At 44.9% G+C, this 20,966-nt stretch overlaps 1 protein-coding gene across 1 annotated transcript in view; it reads left to right on the forward strand.

Moving 5' to 3' along the window:
• POLR1E (RNA polymerase I subunit E) overlaps positions 1-16,553 on the forward strand; it is a 257,444-nt gene extending 240,891 nt beyond the window's left edge. Inside the window, exons 11-12 of the mRNA XM_086961686.1 lie at positions 13,812-13,943; positions 15,516-16,553. Of these exons, the coding sequence (XP_086817812.1) occupies positions 13,812-13,943; positions 15,516-15,675 (292 nt within the window). The 3' untranslated portion in view covers positions 15,676-16,553. The remainder of the gene's footprint in view (positions 1-13,811; positions 13,944-15,515) is intronic.
• Positions 16,554-20,966: the final 4,413 nt, after the last annotated feature.

Raw genomic sequence — 20,966 nt, forward strand, 5'->3', positions numbered from 1 at the left:
CCTGTGGTTTAACACTTGGAAGGGTCTCTGAACACTAAAGCGGATAAACTCAACCTTTCATGTCTAGCAGATCACATATGGCATCTCCATCCAGATGTGTAGCAGCCCCACTTCTGGGGAGGTATTGCATGGGTATCTATTCTAAGGTAAGGAATATGCAGCTAGAAGTCTCTATCCGATGAACAAGTTACTTAACTTTGGTTATGCATTGTCTGGTAGAGACTCTAGCTGCAGATTTCTTTCTGACCTACCTACCTACCTACCTACCTACCCACCCATCCTCCCTGCTCTGCGAATGTATTCAGAGTGAAGGGCTGTTCCACTTACAAGGGCCCTAGTTAGATGCACCAGTAGTTTGTGTTCTTCGTGGCTCCATGCTTCTGGCCTATAAAGTTGCAAAGAGAAACTCATGTCGGCACGCTAGGGTGGCACCTATATAGGCACGGGGCACGTCACTCCGGTGTGGACGCTGCCGCCAAATGGAGCCAAATGACGCCACCTACTGGTGCACAGGGGTAGTCCTCATGACAAATGTATGAATCCAGTGTGACGCCTGGGGATTATTCTAAGGCAGTGATACCCGAAGTACGGCCCGCCCTCCTGATCTTTACATGCGCCCTTCTGGTGAACAGCAGTACTGGGCGGTTTACTTAAGAAAGCATTTACTTTCAGAAAGATGGTAAATAAACAGACAAGCATTTATATACAAGAATACTGAAGGAAAAGAAAGGAAGAAAAAAGGCATCCTTCACCACTTAACTTTCGGAACACATTCAATTTTAAGACCTCTTCCAACAAACGTGTACAAAAATGATATTCTCTGCAAAATTAATTATGTTTTTTCATTCACACGCAGAAGCATTTCACCTTAGCACATAGGATTATATCAGTGCATTGAGAAGTATTTTTTTTAAAGTGATCGTTTTTAAAAATGAATGCAGAAACACTCATGCCTCTTCCCACCCGGACAACAATGCCTATAGTAAACTAAGATAATTAAACAACAGGGGGTGGTGATGGACAGAGTTTCTGAATTAAGCAGAATACTCTCACCCAGTCAAGAGATCAGGGCTTAATCCAACACCGTTTTTTAGCTCACTGCACCATCCCAGCCCAGAACCTGGCTATATGCAAATTAGTCTGTCCCTGGCCCAGTGTATCATAGGAACAGGGCAAACCAAACTACCAAGCCAATTCTTTCACTAGGAAGGAAACAAGCTACCGGGGACCGGTTTCTGGCATTTCAGCCGTCTTCGGCCCGGCTTGCTTGAATCCTGATGGTGCAATGAGCTAGGGACTCACGTCTGAGTATACCCTTCCACGCTTATGGTGGACAAAATAATTAAACAACAGGGGGTGGTGATGGACAGAGATTCTGAATTAAGCAGAATACTCTCACCCAGTCAAGAGATCAGGGCTTAATCCAACACCGTTTTTTAGCTCACTGCACCATCCCAGCTCAGAACCTGGCTATATGCAAATTAGTCTGTCCCTGGCCCAGTGTATCATGGGAACAGGGCAAACCAAACTACCAAGCCAATTCTTCTTTTGTCCACCTTAAGCGTGGAAGGGTATACTCAGACGTGAGTCCCTAGCTCATTGCACCATCAGGATTCAAGCAAGCCGGGGCGAAGACGGCTGAAATGCCAGAAACCGGTCCCCGGAAGCTTGTTTCCTTCCCAGTGAAAGAATTGGCTTGGTAGTTTGGTTTGCCCTGTTCCCATGATACACTGGGCCAGGGACAGACTAATTTGCATATAGCCAGGTTCTGAGCTGGGATGGTGCAGTGAGCTAAAAAACGGTGTTGGATTAAGCCCTGATCTCTTGACTGGGTGAGAGTATTCTGCTTAATTCAGAAACTCTGTCCATCACCACCCCCTGTTGTTTAATTATAGTAAACTAAGAGGCAAGTCACTTGTCCTGTTGAACCCTCTGGGTAGCTTGGGTTCTTACTATACATGGACAACATTATAGTTGATCAAATCAAACACAGTACAAAGTTTTGTACCATACATATCCTGCACACAGATATATTAAGGTGATTTTACATGTGAAATAAAGAAAAGGGAGGCAAAGTGAAATTAAACAATTACACAAAAAGAAAGGGCTCGGACAGCACACCTATAGTCACTATTTAGTCAGCAAATCTAAATTACATCAATGGGTGTAGATTTCACCCATTCAACACCAGTAAGAATATCAACAGTAATAGTAACAGTAGTCAAAATATAAAGATTCAAGGCATGTAGCAGTCTTGATAATCTTTATTCCAAATTAATTTCATTAAAACTTCCCAGTACACGACTTGCCGACACGTGTTTCGTCTTACAAAAAGACTTTTTCAAGGCTGGAAATATTAAAATAATACACCAGTAAGTATTCTGTACAAACAACTAGGTGAATCTAACACATCATAAATGAAACCATTACACTACATACATTTACTATTTACATGTAAAATGATCACATCTCTATATAAAGTCCATTGTATATATAAAAAAAATCATTGTATATAAAGGAAAATCCATTGTATATATAATAGATGCACAAAGCATAACTTGTAGGGGGAGAAAAAGATTATGCACATCAATACAGAAGTAGCAATCAATGAGTATACTTACTTAAGTATTTCACCACAAACATAGTTTGGTCCTGCTCCAGTGAGAACAATCCAGCTACAAGAGCCACACCAGATCCCCTCTAAATGGGAACACAACTTCTAAGACCAGTTTCAGCCTCTGGGCATAGCCCATGCGGTGCACCCATTAGTCCCATAGCACAGTGGGCACAAGACCCACGTGGGGGCGTATCCGTTGCACTTAGGTGTCACACTAAGCAAAAAAAGTGAGGAATCAAATGCTCAAATTAGTCTCAGCCAATGGTAGCTACTCAGGACTGCATCCAGTCAATCTTTTCTTTTTACCCATTGCCCCTTCAGAAAGGAACCATCTATATGCAGAATAATGCTATATAATTTGTGGCAAAAAGATTTGCTTCTGCGATATTGCTCTGTCAATCAATGTTCTCGCTAATGAGATGTGCAGCATCGAAAGCTAGACGTTCAGTGAAAACCTTTTTTTCCTACTTAGTGCAGAATAGAACCTTGAGCTGGCAGTGAAAGTCTTTGGCCACAATTGTCTTTTCTTTATTTAGCGTGGTGCATTGGAGTCTAAAAGTATTATGTCCTTTGAAGCTGTCAGAGTGCGCTTTAGAAATATTGTTGTATTCAAATATAGTTTTAGGACCACAGTATGACCTTACAGCCAGTGAAAAGTGTGGCATGTACATTTTAAAATACCATATGACTACCTGACATTTCCTAATTCACAGATCTACCTTAGGGGGCTGTAAACTGGACCACTCTTGCTCTGTTACAAATGTAATGCTGCTTATTGAAATGCTCAGACCAGACATTGGCCCTGACTCTGACGCGCTGCCAAAAAACTAAATAAAATCCTACCTCACTGGCGGGATGAAATAATATGCACTAACATAAACATATTCCTGGCACTGATCAACAAAGAAATGTCCTGCGGCACATCATTGCAGGTACACAGAGTCCCTTTTGCCAAATGTAAATCGTCTCTTTCTGGACCGGAGTCAAGTTTATTACAGCAGTTTGTGGTCCTGTAATTTTCTGACTGGTCTAAAGGATTCTGACTTACATGAACTCTTACTGTTATAAAAACTGTGGTCTGAATTTAAAGCATACCGTTATTAGGTGGAGAGAGAGGCAGCTTTAGTAGTTTTGCTAGCCTCATGTAATCAACATATTTCACAAATAGAAAAAAAAGAATACATGGTTACATACGTAGATGTGCTAACAGCAGGGTCCTCACCTCAGGAATCGCCCCAGACACCATACCAGGTCAGAAAAAGGAGACATGGCTCTCCGGCACCAGTAGGTGGCACCATGGCTACAATTTGATGTCAGTACCTCCCTAGATGTCAGATGTCACAAAGCGGTAAATGCCACCACCACAGCTCTCTGACCTCAGTTACTTTTTTCACACCCATTGACGCAGCTCTGTATTTGCTTTCCATTTACATTTTTCCAAAACTATTGTTTTGCATTGCTTTTAGTGCATTGTCACTGAGAAAGTGGTCAGGCCGCTGCTGCAGCTCTTTAGACTGCACAACACGTGCCCTTGAAGTTTGGACCCTGTGGCTGTGCATGTCTCCAGGCTCACTTCCGGTCAGAGGCGCAACTAGAGTCAAATTTCGGGGGAGGGCTAAGAATTCTTTTTTGTGGGGGGCTGAATCTTTAGGCAATTGGCGGGAGTCAAGCTGCAGGGGCTCTTAGAAGGAGTGAAACAACAACAAAGCCCCATTAACATGCAAAAGTTCTTTTAATGACCTGTGAAGTGCTTAGGTGCGGCTGTGAGCGGGCCCGGGAAGTCTCTCATCCCGGGCTGCCACACACGACGGGGGCGGAGGGGCTGAAGCTCTTTGAGGCCAATGGGTGTTGCGTGCCTGCTTCCGGTCGTTGCTTCTTGCCTTTGACGTCTCTTGAGGACCAAGAGGACACTTCTTTCACATCTAGAGGCCACAATACCTCATCAGGTTCTGTTCCTTGGATAGACGAGAAGCAACCTCTTTGCTCAATGAAGTCTTTCCATTCCAAGTGCAGACATATCGAACAGAGGACTCATCTTTATTGTGACTCCTGATCGTGGGACAGGTCTTCTACTAAGCACGCCTATTTCCAGACTTCAATCTTGACATAATGTTTGGAACCATGTCTTTCTTTGGTGGGCTTCAGCCTAAAGTTGGTGCCCGGCTCAATTGTGGCTCCGCATTCGGTGCTGCTAGATCCGCTCCTGACCTTTCTGGCCTGTGCCGCTGACCACACTCGAGTGGCGGCTTTCAACTCAGGCTTTCCTGACTATGGGTTGATTTTGATCTTGTCAGACTGGTTACCCTGTCACAACGGTGACTGCTATCCCATCCACAGAAATATAAATCTTGTAGGATAATGGGATTATATTTTGGCGGACGGGATATTTGTCACCGTTGTGACCGAGTAACCCGTGGGCCAAGATCTCAATCGGGCCCTATATTCTGTGCTCCTCCAGCTCCCCTTAGTGTGCCTTCGGGCCCTAAAGCTCAGTGTTGGACTCGGCCCTTCTGGCAGGTTCACCCCTGAACTTTTAGCTTTTTACATGTGACTTAGGAATGCTGATTTTTGGTTTCTGCGCACTTTCACTGTGTCCCAGTGGAAAGTGCGTGCGCACTCTGAGTGCGTGTGGTGAGATAGGCCTGTCTCCCATAGGAATGCATGGGGAATGTATGTGTCCCTGGTAGTTCCTGATGCGTGGGGTGTGCAGGCTCAAGTTTGGTATGTGCGGACTCGTGTGATTTAATGCTGCGCAATGATATGTGCGGCGTGAATGTGTCTAGTGTGGAAGTGCCACTTCTAGACATGGGTGTGCGTGTGCAGTGAGTGTGCTGGCACATGATTGGCTGGAGCTGGCTGGTGAGCCTGGCTCCAGGAGTCTGGATGGGTCTGCCCGGTGGTGAGTGTGGAGATTAGCATGTTGATGGCTGGGGAGGAGTGCACCTGGGTCCTGAATAGGGCTGGGCTTTCCCCACACAATGCTGGCTCCGCCCCCTTTGGTGCGTCTAATGTCCCTAGCCCTGCCAGTGAATAGAGTGAGAGGCTGAGCACATCAAGAGTGCTCCCAAACCAGCTGCACCTGGTTTTTCCCCCATCCTGCACCTTTTGACAAAGGAATTCACTGTATAAAAAGGGGCTGTGTCCCCTTACAAAATGAAATGTTTTTGTTCCCAGCTCGAATCTACCAGGGGCATGCTGCTGCTGGGGCCCAGGGGAAGGCTTGCCTCCCTGGGCCCTGCCCAGCCCCTGGATATCCTATATGCCTGGAGGACCCCTCTACTTCCTGAACCATGAAAGAGGGGGCCTTGCTGATGGTGGGGCCCAGGAGGGACCGCCATGGGGGCTGTCTCCTTGCTGTAAAGCCCTGTCTGCTGGCCCTGGGCCCTGCTTTGCCTCCCTGACCTCCAGGACTTGTTGCTGACTTTTGGCCCCTAGCGCTGGAGAGCGCTTTATTTTGCACCCAGCGCTGGGAGCGCTTTATTTGTATCTAGCGCACGGAGCGCTTTAAATTTCATCTAGCGCAAGGAGCGCTGTATGCTTGCAGGTGCCCACCCTGCATTATGGCCGTTGATTTTAAACCCCAGCGGGTGTCCACCTCGCTTTATTACTTATTTTGAGGGAGCCGACCCCTCGTGATATCCCCGAAATCACCACCACGGCCCGAAATCTCCCTGACCCCAGAGAAGGCAGCCGCCGGCTTCACCACCCGGCCGTGCTGGGATTGGCCCAGCCGGCCGAGCCTCCCACTGCGTCATCGGGGCAGGAGCTGAAGAAGCAGGAAGCAGCGGGAGCCTACTCTGCGCTCCTGCCCTGCCTAAGATGACCGTCGCCGTCCCCCCCGGGGCTCCCAAGAGCGAGGGAGAGCCCCGGAGAGCGAGAGGAGGCCGCGACACCGGAGAGTCCCAAGGAGCGGGAGCTCTCATGACAGCCGTCGCGAGACCCAGTGAGTTCCTTGGAGGAGAAGGGGGTGTTGGGGCACATTGCCGGTGCCCGCCCCTCCCCTCCAGTGCTTTGTGCTGAGAGGCCCGTGGGGCCTCACTTGATACCGAGTCCCCAGAGAGGGACTCCCTCGACCAGGCCTGATTTTGGAAGAGCCCAGAAGGGCTCCGAGGGTAGTTCTTAGTGTTGAACCCATGAGAGACTCCACCCAGGCGGCATTCGCTATGCTACGAGCCCCGAGAGGCTCCCACCGCCTAACTTGATTTACGAGCCTGAGAGGCTCCCCAGTGCCCCAATTGTTCTCGAGTCCCCCGGGAGGGACTCCAACGTTCGGGGCCATTTGTGTATTCAGAGCCCGAGAGGCTCAGGGCGCCATTTGTTCTTGGAGCCTAGAGAGGCTCAAAGCGCTACATCTGTGTTCCGAGCCCACGAGAGGCTCAAGGCACCATTTGTTCTTAGAACCCCGAGAGGCTCAAGGCGCCATTTGTTCTAAAAGCCCAGAGAGGCTCATAGCGCTACATCTGTTTGCTCGGAGCCCACGAGAGGCTCAAGAAGGCCCCACATTGTGTTAGAGCCACAAGGGCTCCAGGGGACATTTCCTTTGTTCAGAGCCTCTGAGGCTCCCACATTAGCCCCTTCATTGTTGCTACAGCTGCCCAGCACTTAGTGGGAAGTTGCTACCTTTAGGCCCCCCTGACATTGCGACACAGGGCGTCCTAGCCCCAGAGAGGCCAGTTGGCCTGGGTATAGTTATGAGTTCATGCTTATGTAATTTCTGCGAATTGTTCTCCTGTGCTGCAACTCTGAATGTGTTTTTGATGCGTCATGTGACTTGTTCTTACACCTCTGAATGTTTTTAGGCATCATGTGTTTTCCTGTGTTCTGGTACCTCTGGATGTGTTTTTATGCATCATGTACAAAGTCGCTTTACTTACACCGCTGAATGTATGGTTATGCATCATGTGTTTTCCTTCCCTACACCTCTGAATGTTGTGATGTATCATGTGTAACGTGTTCTTGCGTATACCCCTAAATGTATGGTGATACTTAGGTGGTTGTCTTGCTAGTCCAGGTGTTCCTAGTGTGGCCCTGGTTCCCTACGTAATATTTTCCTAAGGTAGTTAGGGTTGCGTAGGTGGTACTTACCTCTTACCAGTAGTTACTGGTTGTGTGCTCTATGTTTCATTTTTGTCCTACAGTGATCATTATGCTAAACCTAAAAGTTCTTATTCCTGACAGTGGTCCATGAGGCCCTGTCCTGTACATATCCCCTGTAAATTCTGCCTGTGCCTCTGGCACATTGTAAAGTGTGTGTTTACTATCTAATGTGTTGTGTAATACAAAGGCTGTTTTTACATATACCTTGTGTGGAGTTCCTTTTGTGGGGGCCTGGGATGTTGTTGCTGATGGGTGCGTGCGCTAATACTTAACTTACATTGCCTCCGGGGTAAGCCTTACTGCTCGTGTCACGCTACCAAGGGGGTGAGCAGGGGTTATCTTGGCGTGTAACTTCCTTGCCCTGACTTGGGAATGGTGGTCTCTGACTGACTTTGGCACAAGCCCTGGCCAGCCAGGGATCCCATTTCTAACACTCAGACTAAAGCTTTGACCTTGCCTCTACCTGCAGCTAGCTTCTGCCCTAGTTCCGGTCGGCCTCGCTCCTATTTCTGATGCTGTTCCGCCATTGGCAGCCTTAATTTTGTCACCGAAGGCCTTGCCACTTTTTGCTGTGTCAGCACTGATACCGACGTCTATGGCTCTAACTTCGTTTTCAGAATTGTCCAGGGTGAGTCTGATTTTGGACGCTGTAAAGGTGTATCTTGGGCTACTTACAGGCCCTTGCTTTGGCTTCACTCTATTGCTTTCATATGCAGAAGGGCAGTAGTGAGGCACATTCACTTCTCTTCTTCAGAATCTGAAGAGGGCTTCTTTTTGTGTCTCCAGTACACCACTCCTCTGCTTGTTCTAAGGTTGTCTCTCATTTGTGCCTTCAGGGGATTTTCTATCTTGTAGGACGTTCTTAGAAAAGGCAGTGTAATTTCTAGAATTCTCTTTGCCAATTACGGAGATGAAGGCAAACATTTTGACTGAAACCTTCCATTCGGTCTTCTCCTTATTGGTCTCCCTGTTGCCTTTTAATAAAGCACTGTTAGACTCGGTTATGCCTGGCTGGGTGGGTTTGGTCAGCATGTACGCAGGCCCTCTGTTGTCAAGTTGCTTGTTGTCATCGCCTGCCTCCAGACGACCATTAATTTCTGTCTTCTAGCGCCTGAGGGTCTAGGGCTACAAGCCCCTGCTTTTACAGGATTCAACCCAGACCACTTCTACTCCCCCTTATCTGACCTAGTTTCAGTGGATTGGGACAGTAATGAATAAGTTGTTTGTTTTTAGGAACCTGGGCCTTTGCCTCTGCGATGCTGTCTGTTCGTTGGTACGTTCTTCCCTAGCTCTTCAGGAGATGCCACGGATGGTGGTTTCCCCTTCTCCCAGACCACATGAGAGGCTACGTAGCTGAAGTATCAGGAAACCTTTGGTGCCGCTAGACAACCTTTTAGGTTTGATATTGACTTGTGTATAGCCTAGATACTGATGGTACAATACTTGGGATTCATTTTTTTCTAAGATATTGTAGTCTTTTTATGTGAGTTGGTGGGCATTAGTATTATCATCATAATCTTTGCTTCTGCTTACACTGTGTACCTCTTGCCTTGAGTGGCTGAGTGTATTGCAGTTGTTATTTTATTATATTACTCTGGAAGACTGGCACTTTAGGACACCTTCTGCCTCTCAGAGACAAGGTTGGCATACACCGGGTTTCCAGTTCATAATCTTTGAAGGTATTGAGTTCAGGCTAGTTGACAGTTGCTGTGGTCAGTGGCACTTCTACCAGGCCTCTGATGGTATGGGAGCAAGGACAATTTCCTTGGTCTCGCCATCTTATTGTGTGTCTCCGAATAAATTCTACCCTTTGTGTCCTCTGATTGTCTTTTTGACAGTGCTGTAATTTTTGCTACCCTCAGTTCCATTTGAAACTTTTCTTCTAGGTAGGAATTTGAGTCCGTCTACATAGTTCCAGCTCTTTTCCGATTCTAAGTGAGAAATAGTCCTTGGAACAGGGACAGAGACTATTCTTGCAGTGAGAGGTGATGTGTAGTGTGATATTCCTTGCTACTGTTCCTATATCTGTTATTTGTTGCCACATCTGTTTTTTTGTTAGGAAGGTAAGTTCCTTCATATGGATGTTATTGCCTATTTTTGTGATCGGGTAGTGGTACAGGTGATGTGAGGTGTTGTATGTCCTTTAAGTATGGATTTCCTTTAAGTATGGATTGGTGTTTTTGCGCCACATATATGCCTAGGTTGTGTATGGTATTAATGGGTAGGGCCTCAAAGCCTGAAATGGGGAAGTCTTGTTCCCCAGGGACATAGTTACGTGTTGTGATAGCCTCCATGTAACGCTTGTCTACATGTTTTCTGGATCATCATTTCTTCTATTAAGTTATTGTAAAATTGTTGTTTTTTTCCTTCTTGTTACAGGCCTCAATGGGGTCTCCTTTGTCTGATTTTAAATGGATTCGTGGCTCAAGCCACATTCAGTTACCTTATGGCTGTTATATTTTGTGTCCTACCGTTTGGTCTATATAGGTTTGGTTGGTGTTCCAAACTTCCTATCTTGTGCCTGCTGTATTAGTGCTGCTATGAAGGCATCTTCCTGTTTCTTCCCCATTTTTTGTTTCCATCTCCATCAGAAAGGGTACAGACAGCAGGGGCATTTAGCCTGCTTCCACTTCTTTTGAGTGTGGTGTTCCTTTCGGTGGCATTTTTGGTAGCAGATCATTGTTTTTATATATTGGTCCTTTCAGGACCGTTGGCCTGAAATACGCTGTCTGGCTGCATCTGTTGTACTAACAAATGACATACACACTGTATGATGTAATGAAACAGAATAATGTTGGAGATTGGAACTCTCAGTGTCTTTGTTAGGTGTTTTTGCTACACTAGTCCCACTTCATCAGGGTAAGATCAGTTCTTTCTTGATTTGAATAAGCCACCTAAACTGATCCGATGTGTACATTGGCCTTTTGTGAGGCTCTGGTTCTATTCCTTGTCAACCATTGTCTCCACCCTGGGCTTGCAAAGCTGGATTGCCTCATTACACCACTCTTGATTAAGGAGAATCACATTTGAGAGGTGCTTTGATGCCACATGCAGGAGAAATATTCCAGCCTTTTGAGATTCAGTTTGTCGTCTGAGAAATGTGCAAGCAGATCCAAGTATCTACCAGAAATATTGTTATTGAAAATTAGTGACATTGGGTCACCCTCTTGCTCCACTGGACTAATCCTCAGTGATTTACATTTTGCTCCTGCCCTGAATAGCATATGTCATGGGGAAATGGGTCAGCCCTATTTAGCCACTGGCTCTTTTGCCCTTTGTTTGATGGCATTTTGCCTTACCACATGTCCACAAAACACATGGGCTTTAGTGTCCTGTCTAGTCGGCCAATATTTTGCTATGTCAATACTTTTTAATTTCTGTCCTTTATAATTTTTTGTCATTCGTGTATTTAGACTGTGTTTTCAGGTAACAGTACCTTAAAGCCAATGTTTCCTTTTATTTTCACTAATTAAACTCATATTTTCCTGTGATGTGCATTAAAATTAAAAGGGGGTTCCACCAGGCAAAAGCCCTTGAAAACAAAGCTACCAAAACATCGTTTGTCCTAACCAAACTTCACAAGCAACAGAGGCCAACAACGGAGGCGATCCGAATAGTAACATTTGCCAAACTGCTACCAACCATAAACTACAGGCACCATGCATACCCTGGAATGCCCTCAAATACATTAGTGGACAATCATGTAGCTGCATATAGGAAAATATTCAGTCTCCCTCAAACAACAAGATGCACACTGATCCGACTGGAACTTGAGCTGGTGAACATGGACATCGAATGTAAAAAAGGAGTTATTCAAATGCTATCACCAAGTAGTCATAGCAGATGTAGACTCCTTTAAAAGGAGCTCTGTGAATAATATTTCAAGATATTAAGAATGAGCGGGCAAGGTACCTTAACAGCGCTATATCTACATTAAATGTCTTATCACCCCAGCTAAGAGTACGCAAGTACCTGTCAAAGGGACGAGATCTAAATGAAATCAGGCACACCCCAGGCGTCATGGGTCTTGTGAATTCCCACAAAGACGTCTCCTTCCAACCATACTTGAGAGCGGCCATGGGAAGACAAGCCCTAAGAAATAGATTGTTGACCAGACTCCTGAGTTTGTCTATATGGAAATACAGAGTCTACTGGAAATCAAAACCCCCAGAACAAAGGCTGTGCCCTCATATTCTGGAATCCATAGAACATCTAGTATGTTGCTACCCAGCGTTGCTTGCCGAAAGGTGAATCCTTCTGAGACCACTGTTCCTGCACTATGGCAAAAGAATGTGGCAGCAAAGAAGCTGTGGCTTATGTTTTCTCGACTGATGTCCCCATGGAACTAGCACAAATTGGCAAGTTAGTTATAAAGGAAGGATATTGAGGGACCACAGCCCACACGTGGCTGCATCAATTATGACCCGAAACGAGCACAAACCATGTGTCTGCGGAACTCGAGGCTTGCAGACACTTACATTGGCCATTTTAACACTCCTTTATCCTAACCGTATCTTAAACGTGGAACATATTTGCTTGCACATGCAACGCATGCTGCAGCCTGTGTTAGTAGATCCCTCCTTGCAAGGGACCACTCTGCACTTTCCCAACTGTTTCTATTGCTTCTTTTATAGGCCGGCTGATTTTTAACTTGTTTGTTTGGGAACATATGTATTGGTTTGTTTTTACGGCACTTTGAAATATATTTGCACTTCCTGCTGCTTCCTGCATGGTTCTCAATGAGATATCTGCATTATTTCGATTTCATGGCACATTGCACTTTGAAACGCACATGCACCATCTGTACTTCGTGCACTATGCACTATATGTCGCCCCAGCTGTGTGATAAGGGTCTAACTCTAATGACCCCAATATTAGCGGCACTGGGGCTACCTGCATCGAACGCTGCACTCTCATTGATGATATAATGCGTCTGTCCCATGGCAGACTATACTCCAGGCCCTATATTCTGACAAAGGCCCTGCCCTTATCACAGTGATCCCACAGTCTGGCTTCAATTTGTGGATTTTAAAAGTCGTACTGCCTGACACCTGCATTGTAAGGATCTCGGTATAATGTGAATGTGTGTGGTTGTACTTGTAAAGCGCACTGTGACTCCAAGGAGTATCCTGGCGCTGAAGACCGCTGGGGAACCCGTCCTGGTTTTCCCTGTGAGATGGTCCCTTTCTGGGTATCTCCAAGGTGAAACCAGGCATCCCCGGCGTCTGTGGGGGGCCGTTGTAGAGATGAGGTAAGCTTAATGCCCAGAGTTGCCGAGTGTGTTCCCTGGTTAGAGTAGGCACCGAGGCGAGAATTATCGAGTCCGTTTGACCCTGGTCCACGACCCTGCCGTGTCGGGGATTGAACCCTGGTCCCGGGCCGTTCTCTGCTTACGGGTCTGCCGCCTCTAACCAGTGAGCTACACCACTCCACAATGTGATTTAACTTGTGGACTTTAAAGGGTCTCTAGTTCAGTTCTATGTGATATGATTTCAGTATAACTTGATCTTAACTTGTGGATTTTAAAGGATTCATTGTTTGTCTTTATGTTATATTTTGAAATTGTTAAGAGTTTAATTAATCATACAATAAACATTATTTACGTACTTACCTTTTCTAAGTGCATCTGCCTGCTAGGAAGCACCCAGACTGTTTCATTACATTTTATAGAATGGTTATCTTTTTTTAAATGTAAGAATTTTATTGCAAATATTTGGCTGCAATGTTTCAGCAGTGGCTTTTCTTTACTTCAGTTTATTTTTGTGGCACATGCCTGCAAATAAAGTAAACATTAACCATCACGCTGGCTTGCCAAGGACCGGTGTATTGGCTTTAACAGTTCTTGTAGATACAATAATAAATCCAGAATCGTGCAATTAGCTATGCGTTTTTGCTACCCTATGAACAATTAGTAAATGTTAGATTGTGCGTTCCTATTGAAGCAGGAAAGTGACACATTGGTTTTAATTTTTGGCTATTTTTTTATTTTTCATTGCTACAGTCACCAAAATGAAATGCCACCGGTCTTTACAAGCTGGAAAGGAATTATTTCATATACTCTAATATGATCATTGACCTCACCTCTGTTGTATTCCAGTTTGCAGAACGTCATTTCGGCATCCATGAAGGCGAAAATAACTGCATATGTGATTGCCTTGGCTTTGCATATTAATAACTTCCAGACAAACCTGACTATACTGCAGAGAGACATGAAACTTACTGAAAACAGGTGAGCGAATTCTCCTCAGAGCTTTACACTCTTCGGTGTTGTTTTAGTTGGTGTTCTCAAAGAACACTGACTTCAGACGTTTATGATTTTGCAAGCCCATAACCCCCATTAGGAGCCCAAAGGGTAGAGCTGTTGCTAATATCAGCAGTATGTGCCTTACTTAGTTTGTCGGTTCTGTAAATTTTTGGTCCTTCAACACGAGTAGGGCTACTCAATCAAGAAGACTGTGTAGTACCAGGGCAAAAATAATGTGTTTAATATATCTAGTTTTGGAGAAACTCTACTTGGATTATCACATGGTTAGATGAAGCACTTTACAGAGAATTATTGAATGTAGATTCAAAAATTGCAGTAGGCCTTACTTTAGTAACAAAAGATGCCTCCCACCTTCATATGTACAGACAGTGCAGCACCTTTGTGCTCTGTGGCAGGACTGGGTAGAAAATACAGAAGTTTGTGGAATAGTGCTACGCTTTGAGGGTGTCTTCATAGATTTAACTTTGTTTGGCACCAGTGTCCAGCTGGGCAGTAGAAGTACTCTTCATAAACTGTTTGAAACTTGCAAGATCCTCGGAGGCTGGAGTTTATCGTTCTTGCGTACACCGAAAAGTGAGGCTGACATTCAGCAATATAGATCTCAATGCTGAAATGTAAAAGGTGGTATATAGGAACAGCGTATGGCCTCACATAGATAATATAGGGAGAGAGGTTTGTTGTCAAGGAAAAGCAAAGCTTACCGGTAAGTAGGATTAATGAAGATGCCCCCAATGTGTTCCCTGATAGTACTGCATAGATGAGCATAGCACTTCAGGTAGCGTCTTCTGATGTGCACATGCGTATGGCGTCTGTGACAATAATGCCAAGCTTTACCAGCATGCACCAAAAGCTTGTGTCTGGTCTTTGTACATGCACATTCTGCAGTATGCACTATGGCAGAACACTGTTTTCGGCTACATCGAGATTATTGATCATCATGCCCCTTGCATCACAAACTGAAAACACCCAGCCTCTCCATAGTTCCCTGTACCCTGGCTTCATTTTGTCACCATATTTCCTATTACTTGAAAACATATTGTTGTTAAGGTCATCCTGGTGACTGGTCTAGAGGGCTGAGAGTCAGAGATTATTCCATGACTTGTATCTGTATCTGTGATTCTTTGCTTCTGGACTAACCTTCTGCTTACTGCCGAACAATTGCATTCTTTCCATTAAATGTTTCTTTGAAAAAGTATGTTTTCCAATCCCAGAAATAACTCCACTTCTGTCACTCGGGGATCTCCCCATCAATGTTGCACAGGGCTCATAATGCTCCTGAGCCACTGGTTGATCAACATTGGCTCCTGAGCCACTGGTTGATCAGCATTGATTATTCCCTTGGTGAGTGAGAAAGACAAAACTTTAGCTTTGCTATTTCGTTATTGTTAAACTTACGTTCGATAAATGTAGGTAAGCACGTTGAAATGTGCTGAAATACTCTCTCTCTGGAAGCAATGCAACCATGTTTCTACACAGCATTTTAGTTTTACAGTTTTTGTTTTTTAACCTTCTAATTGTATTTTTCTTGATCTTTAGAATACTTGAAGTGGCTAAAGCAATGGGGCTAAAGATTTCCAAAAAGAAGAGCCCTTTGGGAGCATTTGACGATGAAGACCAAAAACTGGGAATACTAACTATTCCTCTTATTTCATACCAGCCATCTGGTGGTAGGCGCAAACGCAAGAAAATGGCATAGGCATGTAGTGCTGAGTTGATTGTAGATGTGAAGCAGGAGCGACGCTGGAATGGAAGACACTCACACCCACACAGATCAGACTTAAAGTCCTGTCAAATAACCATTCTAGTAATCACAACAGTTTAAAGATTTTTCACTCCACTGGTTGAGGACGTTGCTGTTGAAAAATATTAACCAGAGGGGCAGGGGGCTGCATTACAGCTTTATCTCCCATTAAAGTTCTTACTCGATTGTTTCCCTGCATTTTAATTTTGGCTTTGTGTCTTTTGGTGGTGGTGTGCAATGAATGTCTATTGGCACCTTGGAAGGCGTGATCAGAAGCAGCCATTTTGCAAAACTGAAATATTCCCACAATTCTGCGCAACAGAACCAGAAAATGCCTCCAAAAAAGATGTGTACAGATGTAATTTCCAAGGTCCTCAGATCCTGTGGCCAAGGTATCACAAAGAAGAGGATCCATAAAATATTCTGAATATTGAGTTCCATGACAGACCGTGATGCACCATATTCATAGTATGATGGATTAGTGAGAGGACGCTCAAGGAAGGAAAGACTATGAAAACATATTTTACATTGGGGGATTTACTTGGTAGGATGACTGAAAATTACCCTCTTGAACACTTAAATTCCCTATTCTCCATGTCCCCCATTTTTGTGTCCTTGTTCATAAATGTCCTTCTGCACATCTCCTGATGGAATTATCCTGCTCCAGTCATTCTTTTGTGTACTTTTTTATATAAATAAAATGGACATTAAGCTATCAGCTCAAGACTAAGAACAATAAAATACACAGTGTTGTATATACTGTCTGAAAGAATACAACATGTACATTTGTTGAATAAAGGAATATTTGTGGTGCATGGTGTGCCAACCAATCTGTCACTTGCTAGTGTTGATTGCTTTTCTCGTTTTTACTCTGGCTTTGTACTTAACAGAAATGGAACAAGGTGGCAGACTTCTAAGACTCCACAAAAAGGATCACCACATAACTACTGTTGTCCAAGCAGGGATATTTTAAGGATTCATGGGACCCCACTAGAAGCTTTTTGGGGGGTCTAGTTCCCAACAACTTTGAATGTATTACATTTTTTGTCTAATGTATGCCCATTGAATTATACTTAAAAATGTCAGAAACTGTAAAAGAAAGAAGACAAATTTATTCACGATCCACGATTATGGTGGCCAGAAAAAGCTGAAATACCACCTCATACAACCAACTTGGCCCGTAATCTGGGGGTGCATTTTGACTCTGACCTGTCTTTTAGACAACAAGCGGCTAGAGTGGCAGGTATGTGTTTTGGGGTAATAAAGGGGCTGAGAAAGTTCTTTGATCTTTTGCCCCTTGAAGCAAGGAAAACAGTTACGGTTGCACTAGTAACATCACGCATCGATTACTGTAATAGCCTCTACGCTGGCACAAATAAAGCTGTCACATACAAACTTCAGATGGTGCAACATGCAGCTGCGAGGTTGGTTTTAAAGTGGCCGAAAAGATCATCTGCAACCAAAGCCCTTAAGGCACTACACTGGCTGCCTATTATAAAAAGGGTCTTGTTTAAAGTACTCTTAATTACTTTTAGAGCGGTCCACAACTTAGGCCCATCCTACCTGAGGAAAAAATTCAGCAGATACTGCCCAACCAGAGCACTGCGTTCTTCAACGGCCAACTTGCTTACTGTCCCAAGTTTCAGACTTAAAACTCGAGGGGGTAAATCCCTGGCGGTACTGGGAGCAAAAGCATGGAATTCCCTTCCCCCCCAGTTGAGATCACTGGATAAAGAAATAGATTTCCGTAAACACCTAAAAACCTGGATCTTTAATCTACAAGACACGACTGCCCAAAGTCTAGTGTAATTCGGGTCTCGGTCAAGTAAGCATAGGAACTACCTAACATCTGGTGGTCTTTTCTGGGCGCCTAGATGCTCCTTGGAGCGATTGTCGCGCGTTATAAATTGGTATTAAAAAAAAAAAAAAAAAAAAAAAAAAAATGATGGTCAATTACTTATTTAAAATCTGCAAGGACTTACCCATGCTCTTTACCATCCCTCCTTTTCCCAGAGTGCCCTTCCACAGCTTAGATCTACCTGCAGCACACAGATAGGTTTGGAAGTGGACCATGAGTCAACCCAGTATGAGACTATAGTATACATGCTAATATTGTATTAGCCAACTCAGAAGGATTTATCAGATTTCTAACATGCTATTTTGCATAATAATGACGTCACAGAAAATAACATTACATTGCTTTTCACCTGACCAATAAATTAAAAGACCACATGACTTGGAATAAATCACAGAAAATGGCTATGTGACCTTGAATTCTGAGGACATCACTATGGGGTGGAATGCCTTGGCTAAACTCAGAGATATTTATTGTGCACCAAAGAGACATGGCGGCAAATGAATACTGCAAGACCCATCCAGTCTAGCCTTTTGCTACTCATTGTTGATTAACTATAAATGTCTATAACTTTAAGAATCCCCTTTTTAGTAATAAATGTATTCTCTCTCTTAGGGCATTTACTGTATCTTTACATTACTCCCAGAAACTGAACCTCCAACTAAAGTCCTCTTCACTTAAGTATTGTGTTGTCTTTTGTCAGTGCTTTTAGGAGTAAAGAGAAGGGAACGGTTGGTGTCTACTTGCAGTACTACGGACTCCAGGGGTTTTTGGGCAGTGGTCAATGGTAGACAGCCTAATGTGGCTACTCCGGATGATATTGGTTCTTCCATCTCTCAGATACACTGGGTGGCTTACTTTCATAGGGTCTATGCTCTTGATACAGATGTACCCGTAGCTATGGAAAAAGATTGTGGCTTGTACCCACTTAAGATTAGGTTTGATCTCGAGGAGGTTTATGCAGTAGCCCAGTAGCTCTTCCAGATGGGATACCTATGGACTTGTATTAGGTAGAACCTCATCTCTGGGCCTCTGTTTTGGCTAATTTACTTAATGCCGCTGTGCAGATTGGCTTACCCTGTCTTAGAAATCTGCTACCATAATCCCAGTCTTTAAAAAGGGCAATAGGTAGGTTCCCACCTGTTATAGACCTATTGCCCTGTTAAAGTCAGTTGTGAAGGTGGTAGGACACATTGTTTTACAGCGCATGAAAGCCTGGACCCAAGCTAATGATATTGTTTGCCCTGTCCAGTATTGATTCAGGGAAGGGAAGGGCACAATGGAACAATGTTTGAACCTTAACCTTTTGATGCGTAAAAATGTAGTGGCAAAACATGGGTCAATTTTTCTTGCATTTTTGGATCTCGGCAGTGCTTTTGACCGGGTAAATGGGTCAAAGCGTTGGGGTACCCTGGGTGTATTCAGGCCACCTTCCCACTTGGTCAACTTTCTTAGAGCCCTACACACGGATGTTAATGCCTGTGTCGGATTTGGTTTGGATGGAGAGTGCACTCAAACGTTTGGCCTCCCATGGGGGGTAAGGCAGGGTTGTGTGTTGGCACCAATTTTATTTTTGTTATATACAAATAGCCTGAACACCTGTTTGATTTCCAACGGTAAAGACCTGCCTAAGGTAAAGTCAGTCAGTGTGCCCTCCCTGCTCTACGCTGATGATGCAGTGGTGATGACCAGAATGGCAAATGGTCTAAAGCTATTGGTCGATCTTTTTGTCTATTTCATGGATGACATGGATCTGGATACAAACATCTCTAAGACTGACTATATGGTTTGTGGGAGGAAGTCTTCAAAAAATAGACTTCTAGACATAAAGGGGAGAACAATCACTAGGGGGCTACCTTTCCATATATGGTAGTGTCATTTGACTATAAGAACAATTGGCTTACCTGTATATCTAACCGATGTTCTAGATTTAGTCAAGCTTGTAGTGCTCGGTTTAGATTCTCTTTGTCGATAGGTAGTAAACCTATTTTGCCCCGATCGCAAATCTATAGAATGAAATGCCTCCCAGTATTGACATACAGTGCTGTAATTTGGGGGTACCATAACTGCAAGGTTATACAGCAGAAAGAAGACAGATTCTGTAGAAAACTGTTGAGCCTGGGTATAAATAAGCAAAAACAACAAGTGATGGACCGAATGTGGATCAATGTCACACATTCCCCCAGTCAAAAGATCTGGGCCCAAATCCATCGTTTTTTTGCACTCCACACCACCCTGGGTTAGACAATGGCGATATGCAAATCAGCTCTGACCCTGTTGCCCCATGGGAACAGTCCAGTCCGAACTACAAAAGCCATGTCCTTCCCAGAACGGAATCAAGCATCCGAGGACCGGACCGGTTTCGAGGTAACACCTCTCATCAGCCCAGATCTTTTGACTGGGGGAATGTGTGACATTGATCCACGTTCGGACTGGACTGTTCCCATGGATCCACATTCGGTCCATCACTTGTTGTTTTTGCAATTGCCGCCCTAAGTGCGCTGGGGATGCCCAGACGTGGGTCCCAGGCACTCCACACCACTTGGAGTCAAGCTAGCCGGGCTGATGAGAGGTGTTACCTCGAAACCGGTCCGGTCCTCGGATGCTTGATTCCGTTCTGGGAAGGACATGGCTTTTGTAGTTCGGACTGGACTGTTCCCATGGGGCAACAGGGTCAGAGCTGATTTGCATATTGCCATTGTCTAACCCAGGGTGGTGTGGAGTGCAAAAAAACGATGGATTCAGGCCCAGATCTTTTGACTGGGGTGAATGTGTGACATGGATCCACATTCGGTCCATCACTTGTTGTTTTTGCAATTGCCGCCCTAAGTGCGCTGGGGATGCCCAGACGTGGGTCCCAGGCACTCCACACCACTTGGAGTCAAGCTAGCCGGGCTGATGAGAGGTGTTACCTCGAAACCGGTCCGGTCCTCGGATGCTTGATTCCGTTCTGGGAAGGACATGGCTTTTGTAGTTCGGACTGGACTGTTCCCATGGGGCAACAGGGTCAGAGCTGATTTGCATATTGCCAGTGTCTAACCCAGGGTGGTGTGGAGTGCAAAAAAACGATGGATTCAGGCCCAGATCTTTTGACTGGGGTGAATGTGTGACATGGATCCACATTCGGTCCATCACTTGTTGTTTTTGCAATTGCCGCCCTAAGTGCGCTGGGGATGCCCAGACGTGGGTCCCAGGCACTCCACACCACTTGGAGTCAAGCTAGCCGGGCTGATGAGAGGTGTTACCTCGAAACCGGTCCGGTCCTCGGATGCTTGATTCCGTTCTGGGAAGGACATGGCTTTTGTAGTTCGGACTGGACTGTTCCCATGGGGCAACAGGGTCAGAGCTGATTTGCATATTGCCATTGTCTAACCCAGGGTGGTGTGGAGTG

The sequence above is a fragment of the Lissotriton vulgaris genome, chromosome 3_1 (assembly GCF_964263255.1).
Source record: "Lissotriton vulgaris chromosome 3_1, aLisVul1.2, whole genome shotgun sequence".
NCBI lineage: Eukaryota > Metazoa > Chordata > Amphibia > Caudata > Salamandridae > Lissotriton > Lissotriton vulgaris.